This window comes from Dendronephthya gigantea, unplaced genomic scaffold, assembly GCF_004324835.1.
Source record: "Dendronephthya gigantea isolate DGI-Jeju-01 unplaced genomic scaffold, DenGig_1.0 000393F, whole genome shotgun sequence".
Classification (NCBI taxonomy): Eukaryota; Metazoa; Cnidaria; class Anthozoa; order Malacalcyonacea; family Nephtheidae; genus Dendronephthya; species Dendronephthya gigantea.
This window is the reverse complement of record NW_021163403.1, coordinates 47920-66350: the sequence shown is the minus strand read 5'-3', so window position 1 is coordinate 66350 and position 18431 is coordinate 47920. Positions and strand designations below refer to the sequence as shown.

At 36.5% G+C, this 18431-nt stretch overlaps 1 protein-coding gene and 3 long non-coding RNA genes across 5 annotated transcripts in view; all 4 read right to left on the bottom strand.

Moving 5' to 3' along the window:
- LOC114542768 overlaps positions 1-16885 on the bottom strand; it is a 34083-nt gene extending 17198 nt beyond the window's left edge. Inside the window, exons 1-2 of the long non-coding RNA XR_003689757.1 lie at positions 16855-16885; positions 16712-16792 (exon numbers count right to left, since the gene is read on the bottom strand). This is a non-coding gene — a long non-coding RNA (uncharacterized LOC114542768). The remainder of the gene's footprint in view (positions 1-16711; positions 16793-16854) is intronic.
- LOC114542765 (calcium-dependent protein kinase 3-like) lies at positions 1774-8458 on the bottom strand. 2 transcript variants are annotated; one of them, XR_003689754.1, is made up of 5 exons: positions 8417-8458; positions 8012-8188; positions 7783-7926; positions 7357-7437; positions 1774-1813 (listed from the first exon to the last, which is right to left on the bottom strand). XR_003689754.1 is itself a non-coding variant. In XM_028562224.1 (4 exons), the coding sequence occupies exons 2-4, from the start codon at positions 8021-8023 to the stop codon at positions 7360-7362; spliced, it is 234 nt and encodes a 77-aa protein (XP_028418025.1). In that variant the 5' UTR covers positions 8024-8188; positions 8417-8458; the 3' UTR covers positions 7220-7359. The 2 variants fall into 2 exon arrangements, 1 of the variants encoding a protein (XP_028418025.1); XM_028562224.1 differs by lacking the exon at positions 1774-1813 and having other exon boundaries at positions 7220-7437.
- On the bottom strand, positions 8688-9099 carry LOC114542766. Its single transcript, XR_003689755.1, has 3 exons — positions 9086-9099; positions 8810-8885; positions 8688-8728 (listed from the first exon to the last, which is right to left on the bottom strand). It is a non-coding gene; the product is annotated as an uncharacterized LOC114542766 (long non-coding RNA).
- LOC114542767 lies at positions 14459-15518 on the bottom strand. Its single transcript, XR_003689756.1, has 3 exons — positions 15477-15518; positions 15165-15227; positions 14459-14498 (listed from the first exon to the last, which is right to left on the bottom strand). It is a non-coding gene; the product is annotated as an uncharacterized LOC114542767 (long non-coding RNA).
- Positions 16886-18431: the final 1546 nt, after the last annotated feature.

Below are 18431 nucleotides of genomic sequence, written 5' to 3'. Positions count from 1 at the left end.
AAGTTTCTCAGAACAACATCCAACACCTCCCATTCCAATTTCTAGAAAATGAAGAAAGTTGAACTTCAATCGAAACTTAATGCCAGATGATATATTATGATAGAAAAGTTTACCTGTTGTAAGCACACAGGAATAACATTCATCGCCTCGCTGTAAGGCAGTGAAACAATCCCGGTTGTCTTATCTTCTGCAGAACTAAAACAAAAATGAGAATGTATTACACTAACAAGAAAAGGAATTTTGGAAGCAGAATACCTGACATGCCTTGCACTATCATCATTAACCAACGTTTTCCTTTCAGAACAATTAACATACGAAGTGAATTTGACTTTTCCACTTTTGTCTTGCACAAGGCCTTGACGTTGTCAGCTCGCAGACTGAGAAAACATTGAAGAATCTTTACAAAAAAACAATGTAAGACATCATAGAAAAATCGCAAGAAATAACATTGAATTTGGCTTACCACAAGTCGTATCTCCGATGCAATAGACGTCCGATAGCCATTGTCATAATGAGTTTTTATGTGGTACACTAATATATTGAATATTCGTTCTGCAATTACATAATAGGAAAGGGAGAATAAAAAAAAATTATATAACATCAGTGTAAAATGAATGATGGAACTGTACAAAAATATGGTGTAGGCATAACACGTGGCCCTGCGAAGTAGTTGGCACTAAGAACCATGCTGTCATGCCTGCCATCACCAGACATCATCAGATAATCTTGGTTTTTAATGTTGAAAATAATCCGTTTTGATACTTTTTCCTATGAAGATATATCACAGGGAATATTTTTTTCCTACAATTATTATATACAAGTACTATAATATCTAATTCCCGTCTGGTCCCTATTAGGCTATTACTCCTGACAATATTGTCGCACAGAAGAAAAACATTAAATATCTCAGCAAGTATTTGGGCTAAAGACCCCGGAATACCAGTAAACGATAGCGGTTAAAACGATTCTTTGAATAGTATATTCCAACCAGCATATAGTTATAACCTGCATTTGTATTATACGTGAAAATAAGAATTAAAATAATAGCTTGCTTTGTTATCTGAAATTACTCACCCATTGCAAAATATATTTTGGAAATTCCATATTTTTTCGCTTTTTTGGTCTCTGTTGTCTTCAAAATGTCTAGAATTTGACATGTTATCATTCTGTTTTAATTCTGAGTAATTCTTGGTGTAGTATGTGCAAAAAAATCAAAGAAAGAGCATTTTATAAGTTCTAAGCGATAATCATTGCTAATCACGTGCTTAAGGCAAGCTCGAATCGGACCTAGGTCAGATTTTCGGCTTTTGGCCCGAAATTTTTATTATTGTGAAATATTATTGCCGGTGATGCGATAATTCATATCATCAGGTATGTTTATATAAAAAATGGGCAAAAATCTTCTAAAGGCTTGATTTTGACGCTAAAGATATCAAAATAATCCTGAATATGTGAGCTAAACCACTGCAACCGGTTTTCGTTTGCATTTGGGCAATATCCAAAGAATTAGGCCGCTTTGATGTGTAATATTGAATATATACAACACGTGAATATCGTAGCTGTGAATAGCTATGTATGCATGGCGGTAAAACGCCGTATTTCCACTGGAATTTGCAATATTTAGCCTTGAAATTTACTACATTTGCGAATTTGTCAGTTTGCTATATTTACTATTATTCCATGCCATGCCCAATTCTACAATATTCTGAAAGGTTCAGTAGTTAAATGTACCACAGAATTCAAGTGCTACAACAGTTTGAAAGATTTACTTGCCTTTTAAATTCCGACTTTCCTGTTCGATGGGGTTCTAAAGCTGGTAGGGGAATAAAGCCTTTTAATAATGATTGAACAGTAATTTCTTGTGAACTTCATGAGAGAAATAATCGAACAAATACACTCATACTGTGATACATTGGCTTGGAATATGCTCCAAAACGTGTGAAATCGAACATTTGTTGTGCAATCACCTTGCAAATATCAAAGAAACGGTATCAAATTTTGAATATAGATTAACCAATCTGATTGGTTTTTATTGAACCAATCGTGGAGTACAAAAATTGACCAATGACAAATTGACCTGTGTACAGAAATAACCAATCAAGTTGTCTTAATTTTGCTGAATTATGCAAGAGCCTACAGGCTATAAAACAGCCGTCTGCGACCGTTTTCTCAGGTAAGTGAGTTCTTTCTTTAGGTAGGATCAAGGTATGTATAATTAATTTTTTAAATAGAAGTAGACCCCGTGGCCCCGCTGTTAGCTAAGAATCTCTCTCCCCGTATCTGGAAACACGGCTCACTGCTTGTCTAACTGTGTTTTGCTTTTCGTTTTCTAGGGAGCTACTAATAATTTTTTTTTGTGTTTTTCAGACAAAGACGATCGTAGTTTAGTTTCAGTATCCAACCCTAAGAAGCCACCCCATATCCATGCCGTCAGTTAAACCCCAGCCAGCAATTGCCTTCATGCTAATTGTGATGCTTATTTTCTAGGAACAACTCACCATATTTTTTGTCGTTTCAGCTACAGAGTTAGTGGGTTGTGGGTTGTTGGATGTTGTGTCGTCGGTTGTGTGTTTTGTGTTGTGTTGTGTTGTACTGTCTTGTCCTCTACGTTTCGTATTGTCTGCCAGTCGGTTTGGGAGAAGCCCTGTAGCTCTCTCTTTTTCCTGGCCACACAAAGAACACATTTTGCGGATACTCCTTTTTAGGAGTTCATGGGTTCGAATCCCATGAATGTGTCAATTTCGCGCTGATATCTAATGTGGTCCGTCTCAAATACAAAAGCACAACATCCAACGGACAATCTGCATCCTTTCATCACACCAACTACAAGTGTTGTCCTCATACAACAGAATGGAACTTCCAACGGAGCAAAGAGTAACCAATACCCAAGATGAAGTTCTTGTACCTTCTCAAACAGGACAGAATGCGGCACTTGTTAATGAAGTATTCTCGATGTTTAAGGGATCCTCTCAGTTAGACGTCCGATCAGAGGATATTTCATAGTGGTAAGCTCATTTAAACTTGTGATTACTCTGCGAATACTTCACCCATTTTAATAAATATGAGACCACTAAACTCATTGCTGTCCGGTCGTAAACGGCGCACACAGATAATTTCGGTTTTATCTGGAAGTGTTTTATCAATTCAACTAGAAATTGTATTATCTTAAAGAAAAAACATTTACCTATTTGTATAACTTTAGTTCATTTCAAAAGCTTTCCTATAAGCCAAGATATTTATTGCAGAACTTGTACTTTTTAAATTGAATGTTAGAGAAGCAAAAATACGCAAAGCCTTCCAAAAATCTCGCCTAAAAACCTCCAAATATTGTAGCTTACATTGGGATCAATATTTTCATATATTTACTCGAAATACAGTTGCTTTGGCGATTTGTAGTGATATTTCCAACAAATGTGTTTACAAACGGAAACCCGAAAATGTGCATATAATTATCACCATATTAGCGAAAATTTGACAATTATGACCTCTAGGGACAATTTTACCCAGAAATCGATTTCTGGGCTTATTTTACCCCCACGGGGTAGGCAACATTACGTTTTTGACACCTCTAACCTCACGCGACAACCACTTGTGCATGCGGCTGAGCAACGCCTCGCTATACACAATAACAAATAAAAAAATCTATATTTTTCGAGTTTTTCTGCCCATCCTGACTTAAATCCTATCAGAAAAGATAACTAATGCCTTTACAGTTTATATGTAACGGTTAAAAGACGACAGGATAAAAAATAACGAAGAAAATAACGAAATTCCAAAGGCGAGTTATATTTCCATTTTGTAATCCTGTGTAATTTGATATGATTTTTAGAGCTGCACTGCAGTGTCAGGTTAACAGCAATATTGATTAATTTCTTGATTAGAAATTTTCGAGCTATATTTTGGTGGTATTTTTGTGCTTTTTAAATTAAACGGATTAATTTCAACATTAAAAAACCAAGATGATTTCATGATATCTGGTGATGGAAGCATGACAGCATGGGTCATAGCGCTAAGTATTATGCGTACACAATATTTCACTGGTGTTATAAAAAATAGATTTTTTTTCTCCCTTTCCTATTATGTAATTGCATTTACCAATATATATGTAACTGTCAGGGGTTGGGGGTATTATGTGAATATGAAAGAAAACAACCTGCATTTTGTTCTGTATATTCTTGTGTTATAGAAGTCAAAAATACATGCTGTTACTATACTGTATAGGCCCTTGTGATTCATATACAATTATAGTTTCAATTGTGTGATAGTTATGTTCTTGTAATCTCAATTGTAGATTCTATGGCATATAGAGTCGAATTGGTACGGCAAAATATCTTTGAGAATTGAAGTTTATGGCGGTTCTTCAGGTATGTTCTGGCAATTCACTGAAATACTATTTGTTTGCTAAGGAATGTTGTCCCATGGTAGCGGTACGCATGAAATTGGGATATCACAATGCTGATAGCCTCACAACCCTGGACAATAAGATAATAATTTACTTGTTCCTTGTGTTTCAATTTTAGATCAAATAAAGTATGGCAACCCAGGAGTTGCTAACAATTATACCTTCTCATCACTGACTACACCTCCATCCATCGCTGTGCCATACATGGATTTGATGGACTGACATACCAAGCAAGGTAAATATTGCAGGCTACATGGATATGTTCAGTTTATTATTATGTCAATATTAGGACTGTTGGACATTATTTTTTATTCAGTAATTCCCCTATATGGGAATGTGATAAAAATTCGATGTTAACCCCAAGTAAAGATTTCACAAAATCAATGGAAATAACGCTGTACCTCGACTGGTTTCAATTCTGGAGGAGCCGTGTATGGCAAAATTATATGCATTATCATTTCATTTTTGTTGATGATTGTTCGATGGTGTTTGGTGCCAGAAGATAATTGATACTAATTATTGGCCCACGTACTGAAGACACATAACATCCCAGATAATAGCAACAAGTGTTGGGAATGCGGATAAGTCGACAGGACATGGTCGCTTAAATGAGGCAGCTTCCTGGTCTGCACGGAAAAATAACCAGGACCAAATGCATTCGGCAAGAAAGATGTTTGTCGGAGCGATTTCACTCAAGTCGTCGTGATTATAATTAGTGGGTGAAGACCTATTCTGTGTCCTGTAGTTCCGACGGGCAAAAATTCGATCATTACAAAATAAATGGACTAGTCAGGGTTAGCTGGATTAATAAGCAAGGCTTCTACAGATTACCCTGTCACGTTATATGCATCACATCATTTCCATGCGGTCATATATAACTTTTAATGTGTGATTAAGATTAATTGTTTAACAAATTATTCATTTCATTAGAGACTCGCTGGTGGAAAATGTCCTATCACCAACTGTAACCGCGCTTTACATCCGCATTCATCCAAAGACATGGTACGCAACATATCTTTGAGAATTGAAGTTTATAGCTGTTTTTCAGGTATGTTCTAGCAATTCACTGAAATACTATTTGTTCACTAAGGAATGAGAAATGACTGAGAGATCCATCTGACTGAAATATATAGCGAAAATTTTTCAATAAGTGGCTTATGTAAGAGCGAGTTTTTGATTTAGAAATAAATTCTTTACACCCTACCAGCGGGTTTGTCAGGTTTTTTACTAACTTAGGTGCATTGGAATACAAGTAAAAATAAGGCGTGTTTTAGAAGTTATACCTGGACGAGGAATCCAGCATATCATTATGAGGAACAAAGCTATTATAGCGGTATATACTCAGGGCTATCACAATCAAGTTTAGTGTTATCGCTTTATTTCAATGTTTGCTGCACGGTCGGATTCTCACAATTAAAAGAAAATCAAGCGAAAAGTTTCACACGTACAAAAGTATAGGTATGGAACTGGGCCGGTTGTTCGAAAGATGGATAACTTATCCAACGGATAAGTCCTATCCAACGGATAAATCTGGATAGTTATCCATTGATAAAAACGCGTTGCAGGAAGCGTGGATAGTGAAGTGGATAGCTACCCAATAGATAAGTTAAAATTTACCAGAAGAAAACAGTATTCTGAAATTTCGTACCACAACGTCAGCTGTTGCTAAGCATTTACAACATTGAATTCATAATCATTACGAATTCTCGAGTATAGTTACTGAATGGAAAAGGCTTGAACAAGTGATTTGCTCGAACTTTGCACTTCACATCATAGTGATTTTATTAATTAAACACATTGCAATTTTATTCCTTGACCTTGCAACGCTTTGCCTTTCGGTCCAATAGCAAATTTAGAAACACTATTTAATCGTGAATGAAATTACTTAGATATTAGCAAGTTTCCTTGGAATAGGTTGACTTTCTTTGCATATTCGCGTTTATAAACTGATTAGAAGCGTATAGTAAATTTACCACCTGTTATAAATGCGAGGATGTCCAAAAAATCGCCGGTCGAACGGAATGTGTAGGCAACGTGAAACGCTGCTGCGACAAATTGCACTTCGAAAACATTTTTAATATATAGTGAATACAATCATGATGTGTATTAGTTTGTTGAAACACAGTAAGAGGAATATTGCATTTTTGTCCTATTTTATATAAATGTTTACAGTGTTACCTTGTATCTTTGAATTTATCCACTGGATAGTGGATTTAAACCACCTCCGGACCTTGGATAAATTTATCGGTAGATAGCGATTTTTATCCTCTGGATAAAGTTATACAAGCTTCGTGCAACCCAAATCACACGCTGGATAAAACTTATCCGTTGGATAGTGAGTTATCCGTTGGATAGCGACTTATCCACCTTTCGAACAACCGGCCCCTGTTCTTTTATTTATCGGAATAACTAGTGATGTGATCTTACATGAAGCATTTTCAGTCATGCTGCTAAATGTCGTGCTGGCTTCGCCACTGAGTATTTTATTTGCTCGCAGAGCCTCGTCTGCTGAACGTGACCGTCGGCCAGTCTTCACCATGTACGGTGACAGTTATTTTCTGCCTTTTAACTTGCCGACATGCAATGTTTCATTGCACGGTGAGTTTTCAACTTTACTGAAGGCGCTACTATACAATATGCAATTTTCCTTACAACTTGCAATGCAATTATAACTCCGAAGGATGTTAATTTGTAAAGAGTGTTCGAAATACTAAGGAAACATTAGCAGATCGTAATAGATGTTCGTATTTGACAACTTTAGATGCCTCAGGAGTAGAATGGTTTTGCAATTTGCAAGGAAAGTTGCGTAGTGTAACAGCGCCTTGAGATTGTTTCGGAAAGCTGGTTAAATTTCGATGTAACTTGCAAACATGTAATGTTTCATTGCAATTGCGAGTTGAAAATAAGGGTCATTGGACGGAAGAACGGGACAAGTATCGTAGTTTTCAACATACCTTTTATAAGGGCGGAGACATTGATCTTCCATCCACGGTCGGTTTTATCATTTTTTCTGCTTTTTCTATCATTTCTTTATCCTACAAAAGACAAAAACCTTGTTAAATCGTGGATCAATCTAACACTTTTAAAAGCTTTCTCTCCTAACTGAACTAATTTTATTTATACCGTATAGTTCTATCAGTTCTAAATTGTCCTTCATGGAGGTCCAGTAGGGGTCATCCCGTATTGATCCAGTGTTACTACAGGAGGAAACCTGAACTAAACTGACTTTATTTATGCTGGATAGCTGTATCAGTTCTAAACTTCAACCAAACTAATTCTAACAATTCGAAAAAGCTGGGACTTCAGACGAAAAAGGTCAGCCGATTTTGAAAAATCTTAGATGCGGGGTGTTATAAGGCGGTTAGTAATTTCATCATCACCTTCATCCAAGGATGTTCCAGAGCTTCTGAAACCGTGATGCATTTTCTGTGACCAACAGTAAGCAGTTTTGTTATAAGATCCTTAGCTTCACTGCTAACATTCTCCCTTTCTTTGACTTGTTTCTCCAATGGGTTATTTGCCTGCTTTGAAAATAAAGAAGATCCGGAAAGTCTAAAAGACGTTAACTTTTCATTGACGTACTCCAATTTTGAAATGAGGTTAACCTACCTCCAGCTTCATTACAAATCGTGTTCACTACGTGAATTTGAGTAAACTGAAGTATATGGCATACCAAACATATAACAGACGATTTCTTGTAGGATCGTTCTTCGGGCTACGGGATTAACATTTTGGTAGCGAGGTAACTTGGTGTACCACAGATTGTTTCCATATAGGAATTCTGATCTAAAAAATTAATTGTTATCATTGAGAAACTGTAACAATGAGAAATAACTGAACCTAAAACGTTTGCAGAATGCGCTCTGCTTTCGTAAAACGAAATCACGGACAAAACTCGGAATTGAGATTATAGTGACTTCCAGGATTTGCTGGCAATGGTCACATCGAATGGTTTCTTCAAATACAATTTAAAGGGCAATTTAAACACAAGTTCAATACACAACCGACACAAACCTTTATAAGCGTTTCGTCATACGAGGAACACAATAAAACATTTTCTGGCTAGAGAAGAAAAAGTTAAATTATGGTCGTTAAAGTTTAGGATATAAAGACAGTAGTGATAAATAAATTAGGGCGTGCTTACCTTCCAATCCCTGTTAGTGATGCCATTTTCATGTAAATGCTAAAAATACGAAACAGTATGAATAAAGTTAGTTTAGTTCAGGCTCCTGCAGTAACACTGGATCAATAACAGATGATCCTTAGCTTGGTGTCATTAAAAGCTCCAATCTCTTCGTGATATTTTCCATAAACTTTAGTCATCGCCTGTGAATGAAATATTCCAATTTGTTTAATTCATTCTTCGAAGGCTACACATGGCTACATTCGCCTAAACGACATCCTCACCTGAAGGCACATTGCTTTCATAGTTGGTTTAGTTGTCAATAGGAATCAGTGATACAGATCGTTAGACAACTCGAGCCTGAAAACAAAATAGAAAAGTCGATCGAATCTTGAATGGTTTCATCCATGATTCTATACTTCTCTACTACATTCTGCAGGACAAATAACATTGCGTGAACTGTGCAGCAATATAGAGAATAGGGGGAAGCCAGACAGAAAAGCACATGGAAAGTAGTTTGAATATTTGCAAACCCTGATAGATAAATGTCGTGGACTCACACATTTGTTATCGGTCTCCTCGTCGTTTTGTTCCAACAAGACTCTCAAATAATAGTCACCTGATAGCAGAGATACGTTACTGAGTTTGATTCCTATCGAGGAATAAGGGGGGACGCTTTATGAAGAACTGTTAAAAAGCTAGAGCAGTTAGGCTTATCACTAACCTATTTCAGTTCATCAGCTAAACATTCATACAGGACTTCAAACTAAAGGTGATTCCAAAAGACAACGTAGTTTCCACTCAGATCTTTTTCCATTGCAAATGCGTGCAAATCAGATTCGAGTGCCCCAGAAGTTCCTCTCGCGTCTGTCACATTGAAAACATAAGAAATTGTTTCATACTCTTTTACGAGAACAGTTTAGAGAAAGAGGTCAGGACTATTGAATTTGTCTTGTTATACTCATAGCGACAGGAAATCCTCCATTACATTTCCCTTTCTATATTTTCAACGGAAACTAACCTTAACTTCGAGACTCACCTTGTAATTCCAAATCAGGTTGTACGCTGTCAGATCTTGACTGAATCTGTAAAAAAGATCCGCTTAAATATCATTGCTTTTTCATCTTTCAAACGACTAGAACATTTTCCCATTTTCTTAATATGAACACTTACTTGTAATAAAAAAACTGGATTTAAATTCTCACATCTTTCCTGGATTTGAATCCTATTTTTGTCCTCCAATGCGAGAGATATCCTTCAAGTTGATTCCTCAACGTTCCCTCGTTTTTCCAGAGCTCTAAGACACAAGTATAGCACGTGAAATAACAGGCTTATACGTACATGCAAGCATGCATTATGAAATTTTGGAACACGATTGTTGATTTAAAACGTACTTCTGCAAGCTTTACATTGTCACGAATTGATAAACGATCTTCTTCAGTCTCTGGTGGCTGAAGGAAAGATAAAAACTTTCCAACAAAATTGTTTCTTTACAAAAAGGTTTTACACTTCTGAATGAATTACCATTTAATTATTTCCTCAGTGGGGCAGTTGGCACAGTTTAAGGATGAATGATGGAGTTTAGTTACCAAAGCAGTTGATACCACTTAGTCATGAATACGATTGGTTAGTCAGAATCACCTCAATGGGTTTATGTAAATAATGGCCCTCGCAAAAAAGTTTTCAAAGATTTCTTACTTCGTCAGGGCTTTCAAGGTAATAGAGCAAACCAGCAGGCTGTGAAAATCGTATTCAAATTTATTACATAATTGTTTATGAACCAAAAATTATGAACAGGAAATCTCGCATTTAAACTTTCTTGTATATTTTAGACATTAAAAACTATAACTACTTTAATACGAACATTATTCTCGCAAGTAATGCCATTGCTGTTGGATGATGCTATGCCAACAATAATATTATAAATTACTTATAGGAGTATGCTTGTTAGTCTCAATTGAACTATTTACGGATGGCTAGTATATAGAGGATTATAAAATCACAAGTTTTAAGATGAATCTGAGAATGTTGCTAAAATAAACTCTGGTCCTGCGGATGGAATAGAGGCTATACCTCTGCAACAATTTGTTAATTTATCACACTAATTCGCACCTGTTCAATAGCGAACGTCTATCAGTGCTTTGCGTAAACATGGCCATGCGTAAGCGTTTTGGTAGAGCGCCCTCGGCAAGCGCCAGAACTTGTATTTTGCCGCAGGTTTCTTCATCAGCTTCCTAAAGTGAAGTTCTAAATAATATTAACAGATGATTTTAGGCACTTCACACGATGCAGGAATATTCTTGAGGTTTTAAAGGGTCTTAATTTCGAGTGGTATTATACGCACTTCAAATTCAAGCAGGGAACAGTTGATGGAAAAATGAGTCAACTGTACGTCCTCAGTGACAAGAGCATTGCACCGGCATCGCAAAAGCGTAGGTTCGATTCCTGCCGGAGGATCTATAGTTCACTCATTTTTCCGTCATCTGTTCCTGGCTGATTTGAAGTGTGTATAATACCTCTCAAAATTAAGACCCTTTAAAACCTCTTAAATATCAACTGAACTAATATGTACATTCATCACGGCTAAAAAAATGCAGAGCGTTATAAATGACGTTCGTCAAAGGCAGAAAATTCTCAATGGATGAATGAATGAATAAAACGTACCTCGATTATCGCCTTCAGAACCATGCCAGCACCTTTCACAATTGTTGTCGACGGATGCTGAAATTGTTGAGGAACGAATTCAAAACCACGATTGGTAAGAACCATTAGCGGGCAATAGTAAAACATACATAAGCGAAGAAATGGTAAAATTGGTACTATTATTTAGTTTTGTCGTAAACCTACCTGGAACAATCGATAAATGCAATGACCCATTTCTAGACAAACAAATAACAGACTTCATGAGTTGCTCCTATGCATGGGTCAAGCTAGTGGACGTGGTAAACTTCACCAAAAAGGTAAAGAGAGAAAGGCTATTTAATCAACTCTCAACCTCAGTCAAAGAGCCATAAACTACCAAGAAGACAAGTTGAATGAAAAGCTCCTCAAATTTCTTTGTAGCATACCTGCAACTTTCTCCAGTAATTTCCCAAACTGTTCATCATCTGTTGTCTCACTAAGAGGAATATGCAATAGTCGATTTATTGTAACAGACTACATGAGTTGATTCAAAATATTGGAAGCAATCACACCTTACTATTAGTTTAACATGAATGTCCAACTTCACCCCCGTATTATTTTAATATATTGCAAAGCAACTAGAACAAACCTGTAAGGAGGACACAGAGCAAACGTCAGAAAATCAAGCAATCCACTTATAACTAAAACCCCAGTAGAACGAATATAGAAGAAAAGTTTTCATGGTTAATCTATTTCTTGTGTTTAGTTAGAAAGGTAGTTCAAATTAGAAAGGCAGTTGCTACGAATCACTTGCTGGGTTTTGCAAGGGAATTTCTCTTCCAAAACAAAGCTATATACATACAAGAGGGATGGAAAAAAAAATGCAAGGGTTCAGCATAGATTATAGGCAACCAACACCGCACATCTTACAACATTTATCGTGAGAATTTCCAACAAACTGCTTAGAAATTTTTCAGAGGATAACAAAGAGCTTTTGTTTATCTGTTCTTGTCGAATGTCATAGTTATCGTGCGTTGGCTATATAAAAAAAAGAATTGGTTTCGATAAAATTGGATCCTGTTAACATTCAGATTTCAAAGTTGGCTGAGTTTATGTGGATTGCAAGTTAAAGGGGTAACACTAATGACAGTGACAGATTTGGCAACATATTACCAGGAAATTCATCGTTAAAGTGTTGGCGCTTTCCTTTATACGGAAAAAACGGCCAGACCGGTCCTATTGTTGATCTCGGTACAGACAGATTACTGGTATTTTAGAGTGTTTCAAGAACTCTGCGTTCAAGTATATCGTTACTTGCATCTGTCTAGCTCGGAAATTTCGCAACTATATTCTTAACGAAATACTCTATTTTAAATTTAAATATGACCGGTCTGACCATTTTGGCCGCTTAAAGGAAAGCCCTCTCTTTACCTGCATCAGAGCACACAGTATGTCGACAGCGGCGTGAGTCACGGCTTCATTATTCCTCTTCAAAGCTTTCACAGTTTTCACACCAACCTTCTCATAGAAGCTGTAAAAACAAAACAGAAACACGGTCTAGAGAAAGTGAGCTGGTTGAGTAAACAGCGTGTGTTGTGGTTAAAGATAAACGTTTCTCACCTAGTGAGCGTTGTGAAACCTGCTTTGGATCCAACCTAATGTCTCAAAGCGTGAAACAGTGCTTCGAGATCTTTATCTGATATTTTGTTTTGGTCTCCTGCAAATAGACGAAACATTTTAACTATTTTATGTATATATTGAATACCTGTGAAGGTAATAGCAGTCAGAATATGTATATTTTAGGGGTGAACACTAAATATATTTATTGGCAAAGATATACAATACCTTCGTGAGCAATGAGCATTGTGATGGCATTAATGATAAGTCTTTCTTTATTCTCCGGGAAAAGTCCTTACAAAATATTTAAAATCGTTTGAAATATATATTGGAGTTTAAAAGACTTAATATTCCAGCCGTACTTCTGGCGAGAAAATTCAAATCTACCATTTCATGGATTCGGACCCAGTCAACTCAGCAACCAGAGTTACCGCAGCGTAGTCCCTAGGCCTCTTAACGTTCCTTATACGCGGCGAGGCGGGAACTGAGAGGCCTAGAACAAAATGTTTGTATTTTGGCTATGGCTTTTTGTCCCCACTTTCTGTATTGAGGTCAGTTTACGATCCACGACGCGGTTAACTGGCCTTGTTCGACGTCGCTAGTCAAATATTTGCTTGAAATAACCTACGGGATATTAATTATACTGTCAGGACTTCGAAATATCCATACAAACGTTTCAATGTCATTTGCTGTCGACGCTATCGACTATCAAGTAAACTCGAGTCCGTGCGTACATGGTTATGATTATAATAAGCTTCAATCTGCCAATTTAAATTATTCTCGCTTCCTTTATAACGATTATTGTTGTAAATCTAGGTCAACTAATGCATACTAAAATAAGCAGAAAACTAACGTGCGTATGAAAAACACGTGAGTGGAAAACAGCCTTAATCCAGATTTTGACAGAACATTAAAACTCAGTAAAAATGCAATAATATTCTCTACACAGGATTTTGTCTGCAGAAAAGTACAAAATAAGAAATTGTCAACTTACGTCTTGGGTGACTGCATGAAGTAGACCGCTGTAGGAAATATTGCAGTTAAATCTCTACACATCTTCGGTTAAATTTCCTGCAAGGAACCAGTAATAAGACAATATAAGCTTTTGGAGATATTTCAAAAATTTAAAGTGAAATAAAAAGAGAAATATTTCACCTGGAGACGCAGCGAGGAATTTTAAATGACTGCTTTCTACTTCTTCGTCAACAACGTTATACAATGGACCCCAACGATAACCTTGAAAAATATATCATCTTAAAAAAACAATTCTTCTTTTGCTGTATGTGATGTATTGGACTGACTAATAGGAATACCTGACGAGAAGTGTAATTGTTTGTGTGTTATATGAGATCCCATACGTCAGGAGGAGAATGAAATGAGGGTTCGTATTTACGGCAATCATAGCAGTGCGAGATTTTCATCAGGAAAATTTTGACCATAATTTTCGCTCAATCATCTATGAAAAAGCGTACAGTACCGTCTTTCGTTGGGGTCGTTTTTACACAAACATCTCCATTTCCACTGCCTCTAACCCCGTGTAGCTAACCAGCCAATGATATATCCCTAGATTGAGTGAAATACAAACATTCAGAACAAGAAATATTTTATATAGCTTCATACAAAATCTGCTTTTTTAAACTACCTGTCGGAAGACGAGTAATTTCTCAGCTGACCGCTTGTGTATTCCAGCCCGAACAACTGAGGATGGTCTCGATAGCTAATTATTGAAAATATCTGACAGAAAAAGAAGTTTTAAAACTATGATATACTATAATACACAAGTCTTAACCAAACGGTATATTCTGGAAAGTAACTGCAAAAATAAAACTATTTTAAGTCGGCTGGATACTTTTTTGCAATTGGACATGTTCAAAATGGAAACGTGAAATAAAAAAGATGATAAAAGCAGTAAACTTGAATCCAGGTCAGAAGACATGGGGAGTGTTTGGAGTGTTTGGAGTGTTTGGAATGTTTGTTTTTTTTCTTTCAAGGTCTGAGATGAACAATTACTGGAACTGACATGGAATGTCGCATGACTTACTGAGCTAAGGGGATGAAGGCTGACGATGTTGAACATATATTATAGTAATAATAGTTTATAGTTTATTATATATTATAGTAATAGAGTTGATGTTCGCGGGCATAAATGTGTTTTTGGCCCTCCTCGCGGAACACATTTTAACCCTCGCTACGCTCGGGCTAAAATGAGTTCGAAGTCGGGCCAAAAACACATTTATGACCGCGAACATCAACTCTATTGTTATATTATTATCACTATAACATACACATGAGTATATACAAAATTAGTAAAATACAATAATTAGTAAATACAATAATTAGTAAATACAAAATTAGTAAAATACAATAATTAGTAAATAGATTTGAATAAATATAGTTCACCTGGTGCAAGGCACTTTTTAATGATAACTCCAAGCTTATACTTTCTGGATAATTTAATACATTCTATAGGGTTTAATGATCAATATAGGGATAAGTATCATAAAATTGTTTGGCTGTTGGGGTGTATAAACTATCAAAACTACAAAATTATATCCTGTCAAAATTTCGAATTCTAAAATAATGCCGGGTTTATGGTCATTTGAATTTGCTTGCTACTTTTATAATATGCAAAAAAGTAGACGGTAGACACTGATTTTAAGTTCAAATTAATATTTCGAAAATATATTATGCATTATTAATTATATAACATACCTTGAATAAATTTGAAGTTTTACATGATTCAAGAACATTTTCATTTGTATACCGAACTGTTCGCCTTTGGATTTGATTCCGTTCATTAGTCAAAGTACACTTCAAGATGTCGGGCTTCCCTTCAAAATTGTCGAGGCCAGGGATATGACGGTGCTAGTGCTGTGTCCAGCCAGGTAAAAGGTATTTCTGGGAGAATATTAGAGAAAAACCCGAAGGCGTTGCATGTTCATTACTCCAGTCATCGTTTAAACCTTATTGTTGCCAAAGCGTGTTCAATTCTTCCAGTGAAAAATATTTTGAGTCAGGCACAAAATATCGCCAGCTTTTTTATCAGTTTCCCTATCCGCTCACAGTATCTAAGTAAAAAGATGAAAGAGTTTGGTTTAACCCGTAACAAGCTCGCAAAGCCTTCCACGACACGATGGGTAGAACGAATAAGATCCCGCGATGGTTGTTTGGATGCATTCAAAGTTATCTACGAAACACTCAATTTTATGCAGTTTGGAGGATCGCAGGAAGGGCCATTTCCTAGATTAGCTAGTGACGCACAGTCTCATTTTCGCAACGTGGAGAAATTTGAATTTATGGCTGCTCTCATTATCACCCAACATGTTCTGGATCATACTTTGTCATTGACGGTCCAATTAAAGAAGAAAAAAAAATCGATATTGCGGAATCAATAAAACAGATTAATCTTTTAAAGGATGAAATGGCAAAACTACGTGCCTCTGTAGATTTATTCCACAATGAATACTACGACAAGCTGTTGGAATTAGCTAATAACCTCGACGTGGCTGAGTGTTTTCCCCGGGTATGTAAAGCTCAAACAAAATGTGATAATAATCGTACCAGTACAGCAGGTGGTTACAACAGATTAACAGTAACCATTAAGAGTCGTGCATAGGCCACGTGATAACGAAACATTCTGAGCTCATCAATGAACAATTGTAAAGGTTTTATTGTAACTCATAGGAAAACCTAAGGATATATTTTGTAAAATCTATTATATTACGAGTGTCTTTCCCTAAGTCTACCGACCCCTGAATTCCCCACGCTATCGTCACCCTGTAATAAATAAGTAACGTTGCAAGTCCTCACCTTCAACCACAAGGATTAAATTACGTAATTCGAAGTGCAAAATTGAGATTACCGGTTTCTGAGTTTACCGGTTTATAATGCTCAGTATTTAATAATCCGTATAAGACCAATTTATCATTATTATTACTGTGACTTACGGATTGATTAAGTTTATCCTCGTCTTAACTCAAAAAAGTTTTCAAAGGACTTGCATCCAGAAGGGATTTACCAGGAACAGGCTAAAATTAAACAGATGTTGAGATTAATGCACGATGATGATTCGTGATCTTAAAATTGCTACCTTTTGAAACTCTTCACGAGTTAATAAGCCTTGACTGTTCCCTGTGAAAGAAAAATAGGTAAATATAGTCATATTATAATATATATTTCCTCCATATTGCAAAGGTAATTTCGCTTGCCTTCAGTTTCTTCCTTGTGTAAAACAGTGTCTTTGGAATCTGGTACGACATCAATCTGAAACGATTGTAAAATGAAAAAGCTAGTCTAAATCAAAGATCTCTTTCTTTTCTGCTTCCCCTGCCAGTCATGTTAGTAGCAATATAAGGGATGGATAGTGAATGTTCTTGCACGAAATAAATTTCATGCAAAGCGAGTTTGAAGAGAAATTCTTACCATAAAAGCGCTTGGTCCATATCTCGGACTACGACTCAAATATCGAGTTCGTTGAACAAATGCCGAACCAAGATTCAACTTTTGACCGGAATCTTGTAATAAAATCGACGAGGGTGAAGATCTGCCGTGTTCTGTAAGCAGCATCTTTTGTTCTGCGCTGTCTAAAATGTTGGCAGATAATTTGTTCATTTCGTAAATGCGCGAACAATGGCCGATCTGTTTTAACATTACAAACCTGACTCCTTGAGTTCGGTTTTCTTATTTCAACATCATCCCGGGTATCTTCAATATTAGTTTCCTCATCTTCTCTACACGATGCGAGGCGATCTTTGACAAGATCTACAATCAATGTACGCTGTCTGTGCTCTTGCTAAGAAGTTCTGTTGTAGTTTCAAGGCGTTGTCTGGCTCCTTCTTTAATGAGTTCGGCCGATAAATCATCTGAAATACAACAATATCAATTTGACATTCCGCCAACGGAATGCCCAACCGAAACATTGAACAGGTTTGACCCATCGTTGACCTTACCAAAGAGTTGTTTTGGAATTAAACTTTCATAAATCTCAGTCTTTCCCACCGCTGGTCGTCACAAGATGTTTGAGTCACAAGATTTCTGTACTGAGCCTACGGTACCAGTGGGCTTTAAATCGCGGGTAAGAAGGTCAGATGCTTTGGTATCGAATTTTGTGTTTGGCACCTGGCTAGAATCATCTGCACGAGTTTTTCTATCAGTTGAAGAAGCCTGGAAATGACAAATACGTTCCTAAGAGCTTTCACTAGAAGAATATTAAAACTTGGTCGCTCTTGCAAATATATCTATTGAAAATTCAGCAAGCAATCCCCTGGCAATAGAATGACATGTGGACTTACTTTCGTAATAAATGGCACGAATTGTTTTCTTAACAATAGCGGACAGTTGACAAACCAGGATGAAATGACATTATCAGCAAGAGCTACAGTGTATTGAGAGTATCTAAGGTGAAACATATCAGTTCGTTTATATTTTAATCATTTTGACAAAACCAATAATAAAAAGTTTCAGATGTTATCGCGTTGAGCCAACTTCGATGATTCTGTGTAAGGCAAACATATTCCAAAGACTTGTTTCAACTGGATCGCTGTGAAGTTTTTGTACAAAGCACAAAGCTGTTACAATGCGATTTAAACGATTTAAAAGAATGTTACCAACTTTTCGCCGAATACGATTGTGTGTTTACACAACCTAGCTCTCTTTAGGGGGTACATT

Excerpts from the sequence above, each read along its gene's own strand:
- LOC114542765 (XM_028562224.1), bottom strand. Across the intron at positions 7,438-7,782 it reads TGGAACATCCTTGGATGAAG|GATAAAGAAATGATAGAAAA; the intron begins GTGATGATGAAA and ends TGTCTTTTGTAG.